The sequence below is a fragment of the Leptodactylus fuscus genome, chromosome 5, assembly GCF_031893055.1.
Source record: "Leptodactylus fuscus isolate aLepFus1 chromosome 5, aLepFus1.hap2, whole genome shotgun sequence".
Taxonomy (NCBI): domain Eukaryota; kingdom Metazoa; phylum Chordata; class Amphibia; order Anura; family Leptodactylidae; genus Leptodactylus; species Leptodactylus fuscus.
The window spans coordinates 191,756,885-191,770,157 of record NC_134269.1 but is presented as its reverse complement, the minus strand read 5'-3'; the positions used below and the strand labels follow the sequence as shown (position 1 = coordinate 191,770,157).

General features: G+C 43.5%; 1 protein-coding gene across 2 annotated transcripts in view; it reads left to right on the top strand.

The window, feature by feature from the left end:
- The first annotated feature begins 3,347 nt into the window (after positions 1 to 3,347).
- TCOF1 (treacle ribosome biogenesis factor 1) overlaps positions 3,348 to 13,273 on the top strand; it is a 37,771-nt gene continuing 27,845 nt past the window's right edge. For both annotated transcript variants that reach the window (XM_075274949.1, XM_075274948.1), the window contains exons 1-4: positions 3,348 to 3,501; positions 8,370 to 8,425; positions 11,887 to 11,963; positions 12,159 to 12,211. In XM_075274949.1, the coding sequence (XP_075131050.1) occupies positions 3,400 to 3,501; positions 8,370 to 8,425; positions 11,887 to 11,963; positions 12,159 to 12,211 (288 nt within the window). In that variant the 5' untranslated portion in view covers positions 3,348 to 3,399. The remainder of the gene's footprint in view (positions 3,502 to 8,369; positions 8,426 to 11,886; positions 11,964 to 12,158; positions 12,212 to 13,273) is intronic.

Sequence of the window (13,273 nt, the reverse complement as noted above, 5' to 3'; positions counted from 1 at the left end):
TCCTTAACATCATCAACGACTCGGTTATAAAGTCTTTTAATCATAATGTGGATTTAATTGCCAAATCAGTATTTCTGTCCCAAAAGGAACAGCTTCCCAGCTATGGACAGCGCTGTTTCGGCCTATTGGGCCATCCTCAGCATAGCGTAGGGATACTGATTTGGCAGAGTGAGAGACTATAGACCAGGGTCAGGGGACAATCGTACACAATCCACATTATGATTAAAAAACTTTATAACTGAGTCGTTCATGATGTTAAGGATGCTGCCCTCTATAGGGTGGTGTACAGAGTGCACTCTGTTCTCCTAATTCCATCCTGGAGAATAGATTTGCATATTTAGGAATAGAGAGTCTGAGGATTAATACACTTAAAATAACTTTTATTTGTTAATTTTTAAATAAAAGTAAAGACGTCTCCTTAAAATCAAGAGTTAGCACCAAATCAGCTCCACCAGAAACTACCCCTGCTTAACAGCTGGTCTTTAGGGAAAACTGGGAGCTAATAGTACTGCAGAGACACACACACACTCAAAGCAGCTGATAGTCAGTATTGGAACCAACTTAACTGACCAGCTACCACTAAACTTGAGGGTCTGGAGTAGGGAATCCCTAGTTATAATTGTATTTGCGTGCTATGCACGCCAATACTGTGAATATCTATGATCGAGCAGGGAGTTATAGTCCCTGCACCTTCATAGATCAATGTATAGAGGCCTCTGGAGCAAGGACCTGTGCAGGGGCCGTGGTGTCGTGTAGTGATGTCATCACAGGTCCTGCTGAAGAGGCCATTAGCAGGGAGAGGCTTCAGCCTCAGGACACAGCAGGGAACCTGGGAAGGTGAGTAAACGTTTTATTATTTTTCTGAGAAGTTAAATGTCTTTATTACTGATAAGGGGGGCAGATATTTACTAACAGGGACTAGTTTTAATAAGTCTAGGGTAATTTATAAGGGGAGGGGGGCCATGATTAAGGAGGACTTATTGTTAAAGGGGCTCCATCAGCAAAATTTTGCTGATAGAGCCCCACATATGCGTGAATAGCCTTTAAACAGACCATTCAGACATTGCTAATGTTATATGAAACTACCCTTCCCCCCCCCCCCCCCGTTTTAAAATAATATCCTAAAGATTAATATGATAATCATACCGTATCGTGCATGCAGGGCGGGCATGCACAGTCCGACGTCATCTTTAGCCACGCATACATCTTCTTTCTTCTTGCAGCAATGTCCTCGGGTCCCGTCTTCCTCGTCTTCTTCTTCCGGCGTCATTGCTTGTAATCCCGTGCCAGCGCAGTAGCAGGGGAAGAGTAGCAGGGGAACTGAGCATGCTCAGTTCCAATTGTTACTCCTCAGGTACAGTCTTTCTCGTCTTCAATCCCGCGCCGGTGCAGTATAGAGGTGTTGTTGGTCTATATATGATGTGTTTTGTTTGGTAATTGTCTGTACAGAGGTAATAATTCTCCCCAGTATAGCGGTACACACATACCTCCCAACTTATGAAGAGTAGAAAGAGGGATAAAATGTGCGGCGGCAAATTTGGCTCTGCCCACTTTTATGTTGACTCCGCCCATTGTCATTCATTTTTCACGTGCTCCCACACAGTATAATCCTCCTACAGTCACCCGTAAATTATATGCCCCCCTCCATCTCTCCCCCAGTTTCATATAACCCCTTCATCTGACCCAGTTTCATGTCCCCCCTCCATCTCTGTCTCCAGTTTCATGTCCCCCCATCTCTGCCCCCAGTTTCATGTACCCCCATCTCCGCCCACTGTTTCATGTCCCGCCATCTCTGCCCAGTTTCATGTCCCCCCATCTCTGCCCCCAATTTCATGTCCCCCCATCTCTGCCCGCAGTTTCATGCCCCACCATCTCTGTCCCCAGTTTCATGTCCCCCCCATCTCTGCCCACAGTTTCATGTCCCCCTATCTCTGCCCAGTTTCATGTCCCCCCATCTCTGCCCACAGTTTCATGTTGTTTCACCCCCCCCCCCCCTCCTTCATCTGCCCCCAGTTTCATGGGCCCCCTTCACTATGTTCCACCTTAATGTTTAACACAAAAAAACACTTACCCTCCAACGTACACACATAGCGGTTTCATAACTATATATATCATTACAATTTTTTTTTGTATTCCTGAGCTTTAAAGATTATATCAATGCAGCTGGAAGTATAGCCCTGACTTCTGAAATGACTGAATATGATGATGATGGTATGTCAGGATATGGGACCCTGCTTTTAATTTTGCCCAGGGCTCCACTTTGTCTAAAACTGGCCCTGCCGTGGGGACAACGGGAGGGGGACATTAAAGAGGACCTTTTATGGATTTGGGCACATGCGGTGTTATATACCGCTGGAAAGCCAACAGTGCGCTGAATTCGGCTTTCCCGATCTGTGCCCTGGGTGAGGAGCTAGCGGTCCCGGTACCATAGCTCTTCATCGTCAGAAAGGCGTTTCTGACAGTCTGTCAGGAGAGTCCTTCTGCACAGCAGCGCTTATAGCGCTGTACAGTGTGAGAGGGGAGGAACGCCCCCTCCCTCTGCTCACAGTGCTTGTCCATAGACGAGTATTATCAGGAGGGGAGGGGGCGTTCCTCCCCGCTCACACTGTACAGCGCTATTGGCTCTGCTGTGCAGGACTCTCCTGACAGAGTGTCAGAAACGCCCTTCTGACTATAAAGCGCTACGGTACCGGGACCGCTAGCTCTTCACCCAGGGCACAGATCGAGAAAGCCGACAGAGCGCAGAATTCAGCACATTGTTGGCTTTCCAGCAATATATAACGCCGCATGTGTCCAAATCCATTAAAGGTCCTCTTTAAACTGTGGTGCGGCTGGAGGGGCATTTTACTGTGAGCACACCAGGAGAGGGAGTTTATTTTGTGGGGTAAAATGGAGGGGGACAGTATGTTGTGGGGGTATACCATGTTAGGGTGACTGTAGAGGCATTATACTGGGGGGGGGGGAGACATAAAATGGGAATGTGCGGAGTCAAATTGGAAGTGGGAGTGGCGAAATTCCCTGCAGCGCGCCAAATATTCTGTTCCTCTTTACGTCTATTGAAAGTTGGCAGGCATGCCTAAAATATCAGCAAAAATAAATAAATAAAGAGAGTATTATACCATAGCAACCATCCAGGACAACTCTATTAACAAGTTTCAGCCAGCCTATGAAAATGAAAGCGGAAATCCCATTGGTTGCGGGCACCAGATCGCGGCGGGAAAAAAACAATGTTGGTTTGTTTGTTTACATAAAGCTCGTACAAAAAAAAAAAAAAAAAAGCCGTAAATCACCTGTGTCGCTCCCACAATGCACTTGTGTTGTACTCGGAAGTAGTGTGACCGGAAGCACATGGTGGTAGTGGCGGTGTGTTCTTCAGACTGATCTGTGACTGCCTGCAACATGGTGAACGTGAACACCACCATCTTGGGGCTCGTCTACAAGCATCTCATGCTAAATGGCTACTGCAAGACCGCTAGGACGCTGGTCATCGAGAGCGGAGAGGTAACGCTGCATGTGTTTATGGCGTAGTAACCCTTAGCTGCTTTTGCTGTGTCTGTGCGTATTAACCCTGCATGTCTGCTCTCGTGCCTGGATATGTCATGGATGCAGCACGCTGACTCTATCCAGGTTATGTACACGTGGGTCACCGGTCACTACTTCTTCCTGGATATGATCATGTGACTTTGCGTGTTTTTTATTTATGTAATTTTTTTTTTACTTTTTTTTTTATATACTATATAAATGTGATATTAGATTTTGCAAGTACCAGTTGTTTCTGTGGCTGTAGAGTGACCATTATAGTAAATTCACACGCTCAGAACTATCTGTACATGTGGGAAATCTGCAGTGTAATGTATCTCCATATAATCAGATGTCCATTGCGTGCTGCAGACTTTCTGTGATGTTTATGCTGTCAGTTCTTAAGTAGATTTGTGCATAATGTCGAATGTTCTGTAAAGTTCCAAAACAAAATCTGCACGTTACCCCGGTTCACATCTGCGTTCAGGTTTGTGTTCGGGGGTTTTGCTTGGGGATCTCCCCCAAACCGCCCCAGTGACATGTTCTGATTATCCTGTGACAATCAGTTTACCCATTTCCGCAAACAGATCGTCACTACTACTCCACTGTCCCTGCCATCCACTCCATTATACTTGCCCTCCATTATACTTACCCTCCACACTTCTTTGGGAAGACTCCTCCCTCTTCTACTTCTGTACTGATTTTGCATAGTGCGCACTCTTCTCCAAACTGCATGCACAATAGAGGTGTGTTATTGCTGGAGAAGAGATGCACAGACAGAATCGGTACAGGAGGATGGTCCATCTGACAAGCAGGAGCGTGGAAGGTAAGGGTTGGTTCACACTAGCGCTTGTATTCCGTCCGGAAGGAGTCCGAATGGACACCCCCAGGATGGAATGCAATTGCAATCGATGTGCTGTCAAAGCCCACGGACCCAATAGACTATAATGGGCTCCGTGTGCTTACCGTGCACTGCCTGCGTGAATGATTCGTACAGACAGTGCACGGCAAGCACACAGAGCCCATTATAGTCAATGGGGTCCATGTGCTTTGACAGCACATCACTTGTAATTGCGATTGTATTCCGTTTGGGGGGTGTCCATGTGGACTCCTTCCGGACGGAATACAAGCGCTAGTTTGAACCAACCCTAAGTATATAATATGGTTCGGGGGTTAGGCTGAGTAGATAGGGAAGGATGGGATAACTAGAGAATGAGGAAGGAGAGGGTTAGTGAGAATGTTACATAGCAGGAAGCTGAAGCAGGTAAACAAATGCAAAAGATACCAGGAGCTCCCAGAGACAATCAGAAATCACTCAAAACAAGGCTAAAGGTATATGGGTGCATTTATTAACCCTTTAAAGAGACCCGATCAGCAAAATTATGCTGATAGAGCCCACATATGTGTGAATAAAAAGCTATTCAGGCACCGGCCTTCTCAATTTACAACCCCAATTCCAATGAAATTGAGATGTATACAGAATACAATGATTTCCAAGTCCTTTTCAGCCTACATTCAATTGAATACACTACAAAGACAATATATTTACTGTTCAAACGGATAAACTTTGTTTTTTTTGTTTTTTTTTCTTTTGCAAATATTCACTTATCTTGACTTTGATGCCTGTAACATGTTCCCATAAAGCTGGGACAGGGGCAACAAGAGACTAAGTTGAGGAATGCTCAAAAAACAGCTGTTTGGAGCATTCCAGAAGTGTACAGGTTAACTTGAAACAGGTGAGTGTGGGGGAAAAAAAGGGGAACATCCCCAAAAGGCTCAGTCGTTCACAAGGATGGGTCAAGGTTCTCCACTTTATGAGCAAATAGACCAACAACTTAAGAACAACATTTCTCCAACATACAGTTGCAAGAAATTTAGGGATTTCACCATCTACAGCACGTAATATCAGTATCTGGACAAATCGCTGCAAGGCCGAAAACCCAACATTGAATACGCGTGACCTTCGATCTCTCAGGCGGCACTGCAGTAAAAACTGACATCGTTCTGTGACATGGGCTCAAGAACTCTTCAGAAATCCATTGTTAGTGAACACGGTTCGTCGCTACATCTACAAGTGTAAGTTAAAACTCTGCCATGCAAATCAAAAGCCACATATTAACGGCACCTAGAAACTCCACCGGCTTCTCTGGACCCGAGCTCATCTGAGGTGGACTGACAAAGTGGAATAGTGTCCTGTTGTCTGACCATTTCAAATTGTTTATGGAAATCATGGACATGGTGTCCATCCGGGCCAAAGAGGAAAAGGACTGTCTGGATTATCAGTGCAAAGTTCAAAAGCCAGCATCTCTGATGGTATGAGGGAGTGTTAGTGCCATGGCACATCTGAGAAGGCCACATTAATGCTGAAAGGTACGTACAGGTTTAGGAGCAACCTATGCTGTCATCCAAGTGAATGCCAAGCCACATTCTGCACGTTACAGCGCGTCTTCATAGTGTGAGTACAAGCCTGACCTGCCTACAGTCCTGACATATCTCCCATTGAAAATGTGCGGCGCATTAGGAAGCACAAATTATAACAACGGAGACCCCGAACTATTGAGCAACTGAGCAAGAATGGGGAAGAATCCAACTACAAAGTTTCAACAAATAGTGTCCTCTGTTCCCTCTACACTTATTGAGTGTTGGTAAAAGATAAGATGATGTAACACAGTGCTAAACATGACCCTGAACAGCTTTTTTGGAATGTTGCAGGCCTCAAATTCAAAATGAGTGAATATTTGCAAAAAAAAAAAAAAAAAAAGTTTAAACCTTTTGACCAATACATGTCTTTATAGTATATTCAATTGAATATAGGCTGAAAAGGATTTGCTAATTTTATTAAATTAAGTCTCAACTTCATTGCAATTGGGGTTGTACTAACAATTTATTCTTGTTAGTGTCATGTTTTAAGGCTGATACGTGGATTCTACCCGTAAGATTGCATACTACGAAGTTGGTGTATCACCTGCGACTGAATATGTCCATGGGAGAGACGGATTGTCCTTGATCTTTGACCAGCAGCTTTAGGCCACTTGTGATTCTCTTGTTCATTGGGAACTACTAGTGCCAGGTGCTTTGCTAGATCTAGTTGTGATTGCACCTGTTGGGACTTTGTGTCATTGGCTAGGGTGGGGCCTTTGTTGATGCTGATTCTGTATCATAACATGTGCCAAATGAAAAAACAACTTTTAAAGGTGAAGAAACTTCTTCCCACCACCCGGCTGTGTGTAGGCCCGGCTGGTGGTGGACGCCAGTCTTTCACGTCAATGAGAGTGCTAGTGAGCCAAAGTACAGCTCTCACTTAACTCTAAGGGTCCATTCACACGGAGTAACACGAGGCGTTTTTTGTGCTTATTTTTACGGCCGTAAAAAGACGTTTCCATTGAGTTCTATAGTAAAATACGCCTGTATTTTTACGGCCGTAATTTTACGTCTGTAAAATAACAGACGTAAAATTACGGATGTAAAAATACAGGCGTATTTTATTATAGAACTCAATGGAAACGTCTTTTTACGGCCGTAAAAATAAGCACAAAAAACGCCTCGTGTTACTCTGTGTGAATGGACCCTAATACTCCCATTGAAGTGAATGGGAGCTGCGTCCACCACCAGTCACTCCTATATTCGGCCTGGCTATGGTCTTTCTCAGTGCACAGCAGTCAGACCTCCATTGGTCAGGCATATAGCCTCTATGCTATGGATAGAGGATAATACTTTTCATGTCAAACACTTCTAAAAATCGGCTCTCAATTTTGAGACTGTTATGGCGACAGTTGTATTTTGTATTGCAGTTGTTGCCACAACTTTCTCAAAATATGCTATGAAGGTAATGGCAGCAAGTGGAATGGCATAAAATTATCAAAGACCCATTACTCACTTGAAAAATTCACTCCGAGTCCCTAATCAGAACCACCATCTGAATATCCATATTAAATATACGAGGGTATGCTACTGGGCCCCCTGCAGATAAGTTGTATGGGAACAACGCTTACTGTATTGCATACTTACCAGGGGCCATTCTAGTCCACACAGACCCCATTATAGTTTGTTGGTTCCGTGGGTTTCCTAAGGTAACCGCTTTTTCATGTGGATTAGGTTTCTGCTCAGGTGATCCCCAAGTGCGCCCCCCCCCCCCCCACACACACACACACACACACCTCTAGCATGTACACATGTGAACTGGGCTTCAGCCTGGTTAACTCAACTCTTCAGCACAGGGGCATCCATCAAAGGATCCTGTACATGAAACGGTCATTAGGTGACACCGGCCATGGTCTGGCAGAACACTGGCATGTGCTCTTTACATTGCGTTTGCAGAGTAAGTCAGAGATATACAATGTGAACAAGCCCTTAGACTACATGCACACGACTGTAGTGGTGGTTACTGTCCACAAAAACAGATTTGCAATAAAAAAAAAAAAAGTTATGGATCCGCAGAAAGATATGGATGATTCCCTAGACTTAATTCGCAAAGTATGTAGCATGTTCTATTCTTATCCGTATCTGCAGATTGTTTCTAAGACACAGACACTGATCCGTAAAAACTACGGTCGTGTGTATGGGGCCGTAGAAGTGAATGGGTCTGCAATTGTGGACAGTATAGTGAAAACTATTATGGTCGTGTGTGCTTGGGGCCTTATATCTACCAATCCATTGTGTTCATATTTAAACCCCATTTACTATATTAGGATCACTGGGGAATTGGCTGGAACCACTAATGTAATTGTCAAATAGCCTTGTTATAGTGTGTGTATAATATATATATATATATATATATATATATATATATATATATATATATATATATATATATGATAAAAAAAATCCTTTTTTTTTTTTTTATCCTTCAGACATTTTCTTCCACGATGGTGTCACTGAAAGACGTTTACATGTTTTGGTTTGATGGGTAAGTTGTCACCCTACACTTATCAATGAAGGATTCATAGAAAAAACAAAGATTTGTCTTAAGGCTGGGGGGATTTTTATTTAATTTTTTTATTTCTTTTATTAACGTTGAAGGCTTTTGTTTGTGTCAGATGCATTGTATGTAAACTAGTCCAACGAACTATAATGTGAAGTAAGTGTCAAACATAGGTAATGGGAGAATGAAGCCCGCTGTGCTGGGTCACTGAACTGTTTCCTATGTAAAAAGTTGGGGTTCAATAAAGTAATAAAGTTGTCACACAGTGCAGCTAAAACTGCATCGGAAAAAAAAAAACTGCATGCAGTTATGATGTGGTCTTGGGCTAGTCTCTTAACTTTACAGGTAAAACACATTTGAAGGGGTTGTTCTGATCATCTGTACAGAGCTGCTTCTTGCGCCTGTTGAGTACCCAATATGGGGCTGGAAGCAGAAAGCTCAGTCCTATGTATTGCGACCCAGCTCCTTCACTGCAGCTCAACTGCTATTGAAGTCAGTTGAATTGGAGTTAGTGAATGTGCTAAGCTGCTCTACATTGGATAGAGCTTTCTGCTTTCATCCCTGTTTTTTTACAGGGCGGGAGCTGGAAGCCGTTCCATACAGATGATAGGTTGACAGCGTTCTATTAATCAGGAATTTATGCCCATAAAAAAAAAGGCCCAGCCTACCCCTTAGCATTTCACATATTTTAGCTGTTGACTAAAGGGGTTGTCCTGAATAACTAAAGACTAATCTACACATCCCCCTCCTACTTTCTAAATAACATTAATTAAAAATATACAGTCCTCTGTATCTCTGGGACGGTCATGTGAGGTACCGTATATACTCACGTATAAGCCGACCCAAATATAACCCGAGGCAGACTTTTTCAGCACAAAAACTGTGCTAAAAAAAACTCGGCTTATACTCGAGTATATACGGTTATATGTATAGTATTCTAGGGAAAGGAGTGATTTATAACTTTTATTTACTTTATTATTTTATTTTTAAAGTTTTTTTTAAAACTTTTTTTCACTGTTTTTCACATTATTTTATGGGAGGTTCTATACATTACTATTGCAGCTGGTCTTGACTCGAGTATAAGCCGAGGGGGAAAAAAGCACAAAAACTGTGCTGAAAAATTTGGCTTATACTCGAGATTGTGTGTCTGTTTATCCGGTAACTATCAGTTACCCCATTCCATCCCCAATCTACCCCATTATACTTACCCTCCACGATTCTCCCAGTTAGATGGTTCCTCCTTCTGTATGGATTCTGCAGGGTGTGTGCTCTTCCCCAAGCACTGTGTGCACTGCTTCCGACTATTCATCTCTACTGCGAATCCACACATGCGCAGTAGAGGTGGATCATCGCTGGAAGAGAAGAGCTTGCCCAGACAGAATCTGTACAGGAGGAGGGTCTGTCTTCCACAAAGAAGCGTGGAGGTTAAGTATATAATATGGTTCGGGGCTTGTGTTGAGTAGTTTGGGAAGGGAAAGATGACTAGAAAGACAAGGGGGGGGGGGAGTATGGTGAGAGGGGTTAGTGTGGAAGTTACATAGCAAGAAGCTGAACCTTGTAAATAAATGCAGGAGATACCAGGCGCTCCTAGAAACACCCAGAAATCACTCAAAACACGCTAAAGGTATATGGGTGCCTTTATCAACCCATTAACCCCTTAGCGACCCTTGACGTAACTGTACGTCATGGGTCGCATGGGGATGTATAGAGCGAGCTCACACGCTGAGCTCGCTCCATACACGGCAGATGCCGGCTGTATAATACAGCCAGGACCTGCCAATAACAGCAGCGGTCAGTGCCCGAGCCGATCGCTGCTGTTAACCCTTTACACACTGCGGTCAAACGCGACCGCAGCGTGTAAACAGCGCAGGCGGCATGGGCGCCGCCATGTTTCCCCGATCGCCGCCCTCCTGAACGTCACATGAGGGCGGTGATCGGTTGCTATGACAGCCGGAAGCCTATTGAAGGCTTCCAGGCTTGTCTCTGCCCGAGATCTATTAGACGATGCCAGAGGCATCGTCTAATAGAAGTGCTGGGATTCTGCTATTCACTGCAGTACTGTAGTATTGCAGTGAATAGTATGAGCGATCAGACCCCCTAGGTTTCAAGGTACCTAAGGGGTCTGATCATAAATGTAACAGCAGAATTAAATAAAAAAAATATAAAAGTTCAAATCACCCCCCTTTCCCTAGATTAGCTATAAAAGTAATTAAAGAACATTAAACATATTAGGTATCCCCGCGCTCCAAAATGCCCGAACTATTAGAATATTAAAACATTTATCCCGTACTGCAAACGGCGTAGCGGCAAAAAAAATAAAAACAGCCAAAAAGCGTTTTTTTTCAACACTTTGCCTCCTATAAAAAATTTAATAAAAAGTGATCAAACCATCAGATCTTTCCCCAAATGGTATCAATAGAAACGTCATCTTGTCCCGCATAAAAAGACACCACAACCAGCTCCATACATGGAAATATGAAAAAGTTACAGGTGTTAGAACATGATGACACAAAAAAATTTTTCTATTTTGCAAAGTTTATCATTTTTTTAAAAGTATCAAAACATTTCAAATACTATATAAATTTGGTATCACCGCGTTCGTACTGACACGTAGAACACAGGTAACATGTCATTTGTACCAAACAGTGAACGCTGTAAAAATTAAACCCATAAGAAAATGGCGCAAATGCATTTTTTCTCCAATTGCACCTCATTCTGAATTTTTTTCCAGCTTCCCAGTACATTGCACAGCATATTGAATGATGCCATTACAAAGTACAATTTGTCCCGCAAACAATAAGCCATCATGTGACTCTGTGAACTGAAAAATGAAAAAGTTATGGCTCTTGAAATGTGAGGAGGGAAAAACGAAAATGCGAAACCAAAAAATGGCCTGGTCCTTAAGGGGTTAATAGCACTAACAGACATTTAAAAAAAAAAAAATATAAAATTACCTGGAAAACTTCTTTAACCAACACCAATAAGTTGCTCCAGCTATCAGAAGCTGCATATGTTTAGAAGCAATTCCCTGGTGCAATGTATGTCTGCTTCTGATCATTGAATACAGCTTCTGGCAGCTGGACTTACTGATCGGTGCAGGTTCCAAGTGTTGGCCCCCTACCGACCAGTTGCTTCTGTTCTATCAGTATCCCAAACACATTGGGGCAAAATGATTAAGACTGGCGTATTGTATAACAGCTTTAATGAACTGCCTGACTGGAGCAGGGAACGGTAGATTTGTGAAGAGGCTGTCATAGATAATTCCCATGGCACAGATACGTGTTGCATACAGATTTTTCTGTGGATTGTGCCACAGCTTTCACCTTTACTACATTAAAAATTCTGAAATCTGAGCAATGATGTGTTTTTTCTTTGAAATATATTTGAGGCCGCACATGGCAGGTGATATTTGCTACCCAATGTCAGTGTTGTTGTCTTTCTCACAGGAACCGCAGAAGAAAAAAGAAACCGAAAGTGGAGGATCCCGTCAGCTCGTCGGAGTCCTCTGATGATGAGGATAATGGTAAGAGAAAATCTGAGGTTTTTGACCATTATAGAAAGTACCAGAAGTCTGACAATCTTTTTTTTTTAAATCTTTTAGTCTTTGTGTTGTGTTGACCATTGATCAGGTTTACAGTAATGTTTTGTGAATTTTATTTAGTTTATTTTATATATTTTCTCATAATTTTGTTGTCTCATGATGCTTTTTCACTTCCAGCTGCAGTTCCTGTGGTCCCAAGTGAAAAGGGCTCCGCCAAGGTGACAGACAAAGTAAGTGTTTCTATTAAGTACATGTATTTAAATAAATAATTTTAATAAAATAAAAAAATAGGTCTCCTGTGCATGAGCTGCATCTGTGGTTGGACACATAGACTATGTCCGTGTACTACCCATTCCTCCATGGACCTATTTATTTACTTCATTGAATAGAAATTCATTGTCTACATGATAAACCCCCGGTTTACCCCTATTTTCTCTTGGGCCCCTCCTCCACATCCTCCCATGTAGAGCCGACTCACCACATTTACACATGTGCCTGCTGTATCTAATGTCTTTTATGTGGCCAGCCTGAGCCCATCAGTCCTCTGCCTTCCAGTGTTCACTTCATAGCACAGGTACTTGAAACAATACAGAAAAAATTCAGTCAACTGCGCAGAATGCTTGTATGCAGCACAAAAGCATGGCTCTGCCATGCGGTCTCCTCCTGGCCCCTCTGGCAGTTTTTCCCTCCCAGATTTGGCGGCCTCTTACCTGAGCCATGGCACCCTTGCCAGACTTAACCAGTCAGAGGTGGAAACTTTGGAGCGGCTGCTTCTCAGATCGCTGCTGTATTGTCGACTTCCAGGCCCCTCCCAGGGCACCCCCATGGTTCCATTCCCAAGCGCAGTCCTATTATAAGGACCAGGTTATCATTCTACAGTCCTCGGTCCTCCTTCCTCTGGACACTCCCCAAATAGGGCGTCTGCCCACGACTCCACTCCAAGAGGCAGAACCCTGCCTTCTGTACGGTTGGCTTTCTACTGGGGACGCCTCTGACTCCAAACTGGAGTATCAGCTTGGCACATATACACTCACCGGCCACTTTATTAGGTACACCTGTCCAACTGCTCGTTAACACTTAATTTCTAATCAGCCAATCACATGGCGGCAACTCAGTGCATTTAGGCATGTAGACATGGTCAAGACAATCTCCTGCAGTTCAAACCGAGCATCAGTATGGGGAAGAAAGGTGATTTGAGTGCCTTTGAACGTGGCATGGTTGTTGGTGCCAGAAGGGCTGGTCTGAGCATTTCAGAAACTGCTGATCTACTGGGATTTTCACGCACAACCATC